At 37.6% G+C, this 10,442-nt stretch overlaps 1 protein-coding gene across 11 annotated transcripts in view; it reads left to right on the forward strand.

The window, feature by feature from the left end:
* Positions 1 to 9,979, forward strand: part of FER (FER tyrosine kinase) — a 429,890-nt gene extending 419,911 nt beyond the window's left edge. For all 11 annotated transcript variants that reach the window (XM_073344644.1, XM_073344641.1, XM_073344645.1 and 8 more), the window contains one exon: positions 1,371 to 9,979. In XM_073344644.1, coding sequence (XP_073200745.1) covers positions 1,371 to 1,513 — 143 coding nt within the window. In that variant the 3' untranslated portion in view covers positions 1,514 to 9,979. The remainder of the gene's footprint in view (positions 1 to 1,370) is intronic.
* Positions 9,980 to 10,442: the final 463 nt, after the last annotated feature.

Consider the following 10,442-nt stretch of genomic DNA (forward strand, 5'->3'; position numbering starts at 1 on the left):
ATAGGCCTCCTGGAAGAAGAGTGGGATCTTGAAGGATGAGAGAATAGAGGCATAATGAATTGAATCTGCGAAAGGTTGAGGTACCGTGTCGGGCTTTATGGAAGAAGGCATGAAGGTTAGACTGGGAGGTGAACATAAAGGGGGTGGTTAGTTGCTTGGTTTGGGCAGCACAAAGGTTAAACCAGAAGATGCTCTTGTTAAGTAAATTGCTCCTACTCTCCGTGCTAACATCCCAAGCTGCTGGAAATACTGAAAACACTATTTGTCTGCAGTTTTTTTTGTTAAAGCTTTTGCCTTTGGAGCAAAGTTTAAGAACAAAAATAGTAAACAGCTCCATTTGAATTGGTTTAACTAGCGAACCCCAGCTTTTCTTTCACAAAGTATTCAAAAGTAGATAATGCTGATTAAGATATTTGGTATCTGAGTGCATTCCTTGTTCATCTTCCATAGTGATGTCTCCATCACACTGTCCTTCCCCCAATCTGTGCCCACAACCTATATAGACAGCCATAGGAGTCATATACATAACATGGATTTTATGTTGTTTTAAATTTGTAAAATGTATTATTTTATCTAGTGTGTGTTAACAAGGCCAGAACCAGGGTTGCTCTTTTGTGTCTAGTGCATGAGCAGTTGTTGACTTGCTTTGCTGACTGCATGCCAAGAAGCCAGAGACTTCATTTATTTGGTCACAATATGGAAGCAGGGAGGAAACAAAAGAAATTTGCCAAGTGGAAGAGCAGAAAAGCGGGCAGACAACAGAATTGAGGAGGAGACATGGACAAGGGATTAGAGTAAGGAGGGACAAAAGAGACAGTGAAAAGGGGGCTTATTTCTTTAATATAAAAAGGAGAAGCAAGGGAAATCAAAATGGAAAAAGTGGGAGATGGAAGGAATAAAGAAACAGGGGGAAAAGGGGCAGCAGAGAAATTCACACACAACCTTAAGGTAAGTGTGTTTTAATTTGTTAGTATTCCTGTATTTTTTTATTTTTTTTTGGATTTTCATGACATAAAGATTGGACTTGACAGGAAGAAGAGGGGCCAGTCATTTTCCTAGGATGGGGAGAGTGAATTTTTAGGCAGATTGCAGCCCTAAGAGGCAGGAGGAGCATACTGACAATTTACCTTTTCCAATCTGAGCAGTGTTTAGTTTGCTAGTCAAGCACCTTAGCATAATGTGAAAATCATCTAATTTATACCTAGGAGATGCATAAATCTGACCTTTTAAAGTTTTGTATGTAGTAACCTCAGGAAACTTTGCTCATTCATTTTTAATTATAAGTCCTTATTTTTTATTTTTTAAACATTTGTTCAATTTATTTTACTTTTGTATACTAAACTTTTTCCCTTTTTATCTTTGCATGTCAGGATATCGAATGTCAGCACCTCAAAAGTGCCCAGAGGAAATATATAAAATAATGCAGAGGTGCTGGGACTACAAACCAGAAAACCGACCAAAATTCAGCGAGATTCAGAAAGAACTATCTTCAGTCAAAAAGAAAGTGACATAGTGATAAAGTAGTGCCAAACTCAACCTACAGGACTCTGTTTTTCAACAAAGTAATATTTTTCCCTCAAACACTGTGCGTTTATACCACATTATCTGCAATATTCTTCTCGGGTTACTTTTTTAAAATTAACTCTTTTTTATATATGTGCGTCCACACGCACACCATCTTGGAAAATGTCTAAGCATACATTAAAAAGAAACGATTCTGCCAAATGTTATATATCTAGTCACGTTAACACTGTCATTTAGGATACATGTAAATAGAACATCACACACTATAGATTTAAGGGACTGTGACGCCTATCTATTTTACAGTGATAAACTGCTCGTGACATTTCCCAAAGGTTTTCTACTTTATGCTGCATTCTTAATTTGCTATCCCAGATGCAGATATCAACACCAGTGGCACTAAAAATGGTGGCTATGCCATGTTTCTGAAGACCTTAAATCTGAGGACCACAATTTTTGAATAGTATTTCAATTAGGAACTTTATATTTTTTTTAAATCATTTCTGCAACTGATATTTTAAATGATATATTGCTTTAAGAAAGAACGTCAGTTAAAATTCTGGATGTGCATGTATTCTTTTTAAACAAAGAAATCCATAATTTTTTTGTAGAATAATATTCACATCATTTACAAACACGTCCTTAGATTTCTTACAGATGCTTCCATCATAGTAAATATGTTCAACTTTGGATATTACTTGCTGCTTTTTTCCTGTGAAAAATTTAGTAGTTTTATCAGGAATCTTTATGCACAAATCTCCTTTGATGGGCTAGGTTTTTTCTAAAAGGCCAACATCCAGTCTTGTGTGATACCCTGTCTGTCGGGAAATACTCCAAATCATCTGCCTTTCAAAGTACAAGCAGAAGAAGAAAACTGTTGGTTTTGAATGTACACTTGTAGAAAAGCAGCCAGCACGAAGCACGTTTGAGAACGAGAGTAGCAAGTAATGAAGGTAACTGGTAGCACTGATTTTAGATGAGTAAAAGAAAGTGAACTGCCAAATTGGCTTTTGGAGGTTCTCTGATACCTTTCTGAATATTTTTTTTTCACATTTCAAATAATTGATATGCCTTTTCTGCATGCAGTTGGAGTCACCAAAAGGACATGTTTAAAACCACGTTCCATGCGTATTGTCCAAAGAAAATGGCTACGTCTCCATTGCAGAAAGAAATGCTACCTGTTTCAAACCTCTGAAAGGCTGAACAAGGCATAGAGTAGAAATATTAATCCACAGAACTGTCTTTAGTTGCATCTAGATTTGTTCTCAGTTTCAAAAGTAGGTTTGCATACTCACACTGTCAAGGAGGAAAAGATTGGTATAAAAATAGTATTCTTAGAAGAAGAATAAAAGCTAATCAGTCCAGGGGTGGGGATGCAAATAGTTTGTGGCTTGGACCTATCGCTACAAAAGGCCTTGGTAAGGATTCCTGACTACCATAGAGACCTGTGACTTTAGAAACAAAGTTATGATCTGGGAGACCTATGGTTTTGATGTAGGCCTATTTCTAATCATTATCAAGGTGTGTTAACAAGGAATTAACTGCCAGAGGAATGAAAGAAAAACTTTCATTTGTGGCTGCATTATATTTTATTTCTATTGTGGTGACTTTTCTATTGTCCAGAATGCAATTTCTGCTTTTTAAAATATATTTATGGTAGTATTGAAAGGGATATGTGTGACTAAAGTATTTGTAGGCTGAGTGTTTCGACCAGTATCTATTTCATTAAATTTAGCATCCAAACGAACAGTGAAGCGGCATGCTAGAGAACACTTTTTTCATTGTAGGTGGACTTGTTAGCAATCTGGGTTTGTTCTGGGGCAAAGGAAACAAACACACTGGGAAAATGGAGTAGAAACTGAAAATAAAAGGACAAATTAGTGTCATCCCTTTATCATTATTATTTCTTTATGTAAATACTGCGTACATTTAATTATCACTATGCTCACACTTGGTCCAAAGATACTTGTCTCAAAACCAGTAAGAAACGTCATTTAGTCAGTTAACATTGATACTAAATGTTACACAAACAGCGTGCCTTAATGAGCTGGCGTGCTTGTGTGAATAAAAGTGCATGAAAATGCCAGAAATATGCAACGATAACTCTGGGAAGAATCCATGTCCCAAATCAATAAATCACCCAACTACAGGTCCTCATCTATGCACTCGCTAATGTCTAAAAGTAAGGACAAGAATGTATTCACTTTTATTTAGATTAACACACTTTTTTTAAGTGAATGAAAGAGACTATACTATTCCAAAGGATGCATATATCCAACCTTTCAACAAGAAAATAGAACAGTTCTTTTTGTCTTAATTTGATAAACAGGACACACAATTCTGATTCTTATGTACAGAGGTAAAAGGACATCAACTGTATTCATTTTTCACTTATCTGAGCAGTTAACATTTTGCAATTCATATCATACTTCTGTTTAAACTGAAAAGGCTTTTCAAAGCATGGAATACCTGCAGCACCTAGAGTATGTTGTATTCTTTGTCCTAAAGCAGACAGAAATTCAATTCATGATTAATAACCCTTTGGGAGACTGTCAGGATGAGTTCATTGGTATAGAATACATTTAATATAGGCATATGTGTTTTCACAAAAACTTATGCCACAAACACAACTGAACTAATGCGAGACAAGACAACACTTTGCATAATTTATTTGTCCCATCTGTCACATGTAATTATTGGAATTATGTACTTTAGGAAGTTAAGTCAATATCAGATACATGTGTATAAATACTTTTCTTAACTTTGCAAGCTTATGGCAGGGGAGACTACAAAAATGTACAAAGAAAAAGCCTGTAATTTAATGAATGGAAAAGCAAGTATAGCATTCAAGAACCAAAGCTGCAGCGCTCTGCCTTCTCTGTAGTCTTGATGTCTTTTAAATGAACAGAGGGTTAAAATCTTAGCATTGTTAATGAATTAAGCAGATATTAGCTATTTAATGTTTTTCTACAGTGTTTTGTACATTTTGTTTAAGATACAGCAAAATGAAGTGTCCTCTTTTGGAAATTCAGTATATTTAATAGGCTTTGACATCTGCACTTTCCCATTTTATGGGGTTCTAATAGGCTTTGGAAATGTTCAGATGATTATATATCCAGGAAATACTCCTGTCTTAAAATTCATGTAACAATAGTACCCTAAAAATCAAAACCTCTAAGTATATTATAGGAGATGGAGAGTGATTTCTCTAGTTGTTACCAATTATTTTCCTCCTTTTCAAGGCATTATAAGGAAATTAAAAGTGCTACTGTCATTTATAATTTTGAGATTATTTTAAAGCCCAATGAAAGCCAATAATGAGTGTGTAGTTTCAGTTGTAAACAACTGAAACTGAGCATTTAAAACTAACCTCAGTGTTTAGTTTTGAAATCATCATTCTGGTTATTAAGATTCCCAAATGTATGGAGTTCATGGCTTTATAGAAAGTGCACTATTGAGAAACAACATGTTTGAAAACAAGACAGAGACCTGTGTCCTCAGCAGCTGTGTAATCTTTTTCTTCAGTCTGCATTTCACAAAATTGTTTTAGATTTTTAATCTCAAATGAAAAAGTAGACAACAGCTTTTAGCAACTGCAATCATTTTGCATTTTTGTTTCAGATCTTGATGTGCATTTTGTAACTGTCACAAAATCTGTGACTATTTTGTAGTGTTGCTTTTGATGGCTTACCACCACTTTATATGCTGTCTGTGTCAGGAAGTACAGTGCCATTTACAAAATAAACCTCAGACTTTCTTGGGCAGAAAGCAGTTTAAGGAAACATGAGGTCACTGTACCTCACTGTTTTTCCCTTGGTTTTTCACCCACCCATGTTTGTTTATGCTGAACTTTGACTTATTCAAATGCTGCAGATACACATCAGTGGAAAGTCATACACATTATTTATGGCATTTTTACTACTACTGTAAATCAAAAATATGAGCAAGCAGGTGTTCTCCCCCCCCCCCTCAAAGTTAGAGCCTTAGCCACAACATTTCTAGCTGGATCTAACGCTTGGAGTTGTTCAAATCTGAAGTTTAGGCTGGTCTCTGCTTTCTCTTTCTCCTCATTCATGTGATGCTTTACCCTTGTCTATACTGGCCTTTTTTTCTGAGCGGTTTCCTACCAATGCAGTTCCACCAGTGGTAGCACAAATGTAGGCTGGCTGCCAGCATTCTTACCATCTTAACTTCTGGCCTAGCGCTGGACAACACCGGGGTCTACGCTAGCAGTACCTCGGAACTATTTCAGGAGAAAGGCATGTGTAAACAAGAGATCATGTAAATGATCTCTGTGGTTTTAAGAGATCTTAATCTGACATTATAGCTGGTGCTTGTTAGAATGGCTGGATGTCACAGACAGTAATGGCATACAATGTAAAGGAGGAAGAAGAGAGAGAGATGGATTAAAGAGGAAGGATCCTCTTTCCATAAGAATAACCTTATTCATTAGCACTGGAAAAGGCATTTGTTTGTTAGTGTCATTACCTGTTTAGGTAAGCATGAAAGTTTGCTATTGAAATAAAGAGGTCACCTTTTCCAGTTACTTACTTTCCTAAAGTACTTGAGTTGTTTTATTAGACTTGGTTAACACCATTTTATGATTATCAGTATACACTGTAGTAGGGTACAGAGAACTCAGACTCTAGTGGCAATCCTTGGAAACATTCTGACTGACTGACTGAGCCAGGATTGCTCTGGGGGTGTACAGGGCACAGATTGTGTCCACCCCACCCTGACTGGCAGGGCACCTTCCCTCTTCAGATTCAGACAGTCCTGACACACACTACTGCAGGAGGGGAAGACACTTACATGCTTGCCTGGTTAAGGTCCTTGTACTAAATTCAAGGTCCTTGGAAACAGAATAACCCTGTAGAAAGAAAGTACAAGAAGGGTTTCAAGAATAAATGTCCCAAACATAGTTTCCATTAAAGGAAAGGATGTTCTCGCACAATGTTTATATCCTAAGATCTCTCTTTCTATTGTCCTCATATAAACCTTAACCCAAGTGAGGCTGGGATGGACAGTGTTGTCTTTCAGACCCAGTCACTTCTTTGTGTCAGGGCAGGAAGATTAGAGATTTGTCTCCTATAGAAAGACATTACTGACTGGCTGCTGGTTGCCTAATAAGGATACGATAACATCATTTCTCAATGTTTTGCTTCACTTAAACTATAGGGATGAAAAATACAGGTTAAAACATGTTTGCTGATAAGAAAATTGCCCAGGTTTCCCAAGGAGAGGACAAATAATCATTTAATTAAGGACTATTTACAACTCAGAGGACACATCATAAGGCTTTTGAGCCAGAAGTTAGAATATCCCAGCATAATGTCTATTTCTGACACTCGAGGCACTGAAACAACTAAAAAGGAAAGCCGATTAAAATCGCAAGTCCCTCTTCCTGTAAAGTTTGCTGAAATCCTTTCTTCTACCACTCACTTGCCAATATCTTTCCTTTCTGAAGCTGATGGGGTGTAGCGATTGCTAGCTGAACTTTCACTGTAGCAATTTAGTGCAGTCCTAAAGCAAACAATTTGTCAGCTTTGATGAGAAAGCAGGACAGGTAAAACCATACCGCATGCTCAGACATGAAAACCAAAAGCAGATTTAAATGCCAGCTTCAATTCATTGTGTTTATCACCCAAGCACCATGTGGAGCATTTCATGATTAGCCTTACAATGTGTTAAAAAGTGACTTGTTGCCGAACACCTTATTTATCCTTCACATAGTACAGCATTTTCTAGAAAATAAAGGTGCTGATTTTTGTCTTCAGATTTTGTCAGTGTTACTTTCATGACGTGTGGTCTGTCCCTTTCCCGATCTGAACTCGTTTCCCTTTGGGGCTGTCGGTTCCTGTTTTTTGAAAACCTAAAATATAACCTGACTGGGCTGAGGCCCAGCATCGTACTTTCCTCTCTCACATTCTTATCTTCTGATTTAGAAAGTCAGCAAAACTGCAGAGGAGTACAGCTCCCTAGGCTCAGGTAAAGTAGTAGTATTCTCCCTCCCCCAGGCCGGTGGTATGTCTGGGCAGGGTATCTTACGGACAGTTAAGTATGACAATAGCTCTGCTGTATGCAACCAGCAACATTTCCTTTAGAAAGAAAAAGATGGAGGGGAGAATAGGAAAAAAAAATGGACAGAGGGTAAGAGGAATTGCACAAAAAAAGTAGAATAGGTACTAACAACAATGACTGAAGTGCTGCTGTTGTGTGGGAAAGAGGCTGAGAGCAGGTCTTCAGTGAAGACACTATTACGCCAATAGGAGAGCTTCTCCTCTCAGCATAGTTAATCCAGGTGGTACCTATGTCGATGGGAGAATTCCTCCTCTCAACATAGCGCTCTCTGCACCGGGGGTTAGGTCAGCATAACTGCATTGCTCACAGGTGTGGATTTTTCACACCCCTGAGCAACATAGTTATACCTCTGTACACGTAATGTAGGCCTGGCCTGAGAATGGTAAGAAAACAACAAAAAAAGAAGTGGGCATAATATTTTCCAGTACATGTTATCTGAAAATCTCTCTTCACTTATGGTAGCAAAATGTTCAGCAAGCGTTTAGGGGGCGTGGAAGGGAAGCTGAGTTTTCAGATCATCAGTGTGCTTTTCCAGAAAGTTTATGTTCTTTACATTTTCATTAAAAAGAGAACAATTCTCTTCAAATTCTACTCGTTTCTGCTCCCCTTAATCTCTCTCAGCAATCACTGGATCCCAAGCTAGATCCCATTGAACTACTTTGCTAAACTTCATCAATTATTAATTATTACGTAAGATGTGTTTCTCCTTTGATGTGACAAATGTGATTCCTCGCTAGTAGATGATTGAGACTATAGGATACAATCCTTAGGTAATATAGCATTGCAGTTGGGGAGGAAGGGGAAGTTAGAGATTTCACCTTTGATTTAGGTCTTACTCAAGGTAGCATACTTTTTAAATCCTCCGTGTGGGTTCAACCCCAGAAAAGCAAATTTGTTGGTTTGACCTTGAACAAGGGAAATAATTGCTTAAAAAGAAAAACATGATTTCCCCAGTAATCTGAAAACCTACATTTAAAATGGTTATTAAGAAGAGAAAATTGCATGTATAGGTAAAGAAAGCAATTCTCTTACTAACTTTCTGAAATCCCTCCTTCCATGGAACTCCCACTGAAGTATAGTGTAGTTCTGTGCAGAGAGAGTTCAGGATTGGGGCCTCAGTTTTGATTTCTTATTACTGGCCATGTTTGAAGACTTCTTCTTTCACATGCATTATCACTTCACTAAGGCAGAACCTTTTGAACTTTCTAACAGGAGAGCACTTACCTTAAAGGTTTTAAAAGAGTTCCTAAGGACTAATTCACAATGGCTAGAGCCAGGCATAAAGGGCATGCAGCTGCTTTGATGCTTCCCCGCGTCACAATCAGTGTACTTCACTCTTGACTTGCAGATCTCTTGCTATCACTGTACTTTCTCTCCTGATCAGAGACTACTGGTCACATTCAATTATGCAGTGGTTTAATAATATGGACAAAAAATTCGACTAGGCTGAAACCACAAACCCAAAAAGTGAAAAAACTGCACTAGATCATCTTTATTCTTATGTTCATTTGTTTTTCAAAAAATGAATGCCGCAGTGTATCTTTAGGAGTAATCACCTTACAAACAAATGTTTATGTTTTAGATCACAAACCTTAGGGGACAGTTTTACATGCAACTGTGAACTCAAGAGACTGCCGCTCATTCTGAAAATGCCTGCAGGCTAGCATGGAGGACAATGAAGTCGCATGACTTCACAAAGCATGAACAGCCACTAGAAAATGGTACCTAGAAGAATAATCCTAAATTACCACCATAGCTGTGTTTACAGTCCTGCTATAATTTTAGAACTGGTTTTAAACATGCAGAGCATTCCACTTCATCAAACTTGGACTCTGTGTAGTAAGAGTAGACATAAAAGCACACACAAGCACCAAAAACCATCAACAATCCAAGCTAAGGAGATTTGTGAAAAGAAAAACAGCATGTCAAACAAGAGAGAGAAAGGTCAGTCCTGGAGTATTAGTTTACAGAGGGAGCATTCTCCATGTCACAACTAAAATTTAACTTATTGGACAGCCAGTACGGACGTATCAGATCAGTCTTGCTAAAATGTACCAAGAAATAAAGAAGAAAACAAAATCATTCTGCTGAATACCGGTAAAAAGATGTATTCAATTAAATAAAGCAGAAGAACAAAACTAGAGATTACCATCGACAAAAAAATGAATGTAACCACAATTATGGGATACACAGAGTAAAATACACCTCTAATCATTGTGTTTGGATTTTCAGAAAGATCAGTCTCTGCGGGACAAATTCTGCTCTCATGCTAGGAGCAGTCAATTCAATTGACTTTAACAAAGTTGCACTGCTATCTATGAAGCCAGCTAAATTTCACTCCAAGACTTTTTTTTCTTTGGAAGAGAGAGAGAGAGAGAGAGAGAGAGGACAGTATGGCCCTTAGTATTTTCTTCTTCAGGCCTTCTCGGACATCTGAATGAGATGCCTCCATATCCCTCACATACTTCCATTTCACATTCTGCTGTGAGTTGCTCTTCAGAGACAAAGTTCCAGCTTCATCTCTGGTTTCATTTGGCCCAACATCAACTATTTCCGGAGTCTCAAAAATACTACTGTAGGTATGATAGCCCAAAGTAACTGTAAGGTAAAGGTGACTGCCTAGTCCACATTCGAATTACTGTTTCATCCAACTAAAGACTTCTTCAAGAAAGCTGACTTACATTCCTCATATTACAGTATGTGAAATTCTGCTGTTGACATTTTGTTTGCAACACACAGCATTCTATTCCTCATCTTTGAGGAACAATGTGTAATTAACACTGTCCACCCGCAGAGAGAATTACCCTATTTCAGTTGCAGTCAACAGACCAGTTCCAACT

The sequence above is a fragment of the Lepidochelys kempii genome, chromosome 5, assembly GCF_965140265.1.
Source record: "Lepidochelys kempii isolate rLepKem1 chromosome 5, rLepKem1.hap2, whole genome shotgun sequence".
Classification (NCBI taxonomy): Eukaryota; Metazoa; Chordata; order Testudines; family Cheloniidae; genus Lepidochelys; species Lepidochelys kempii.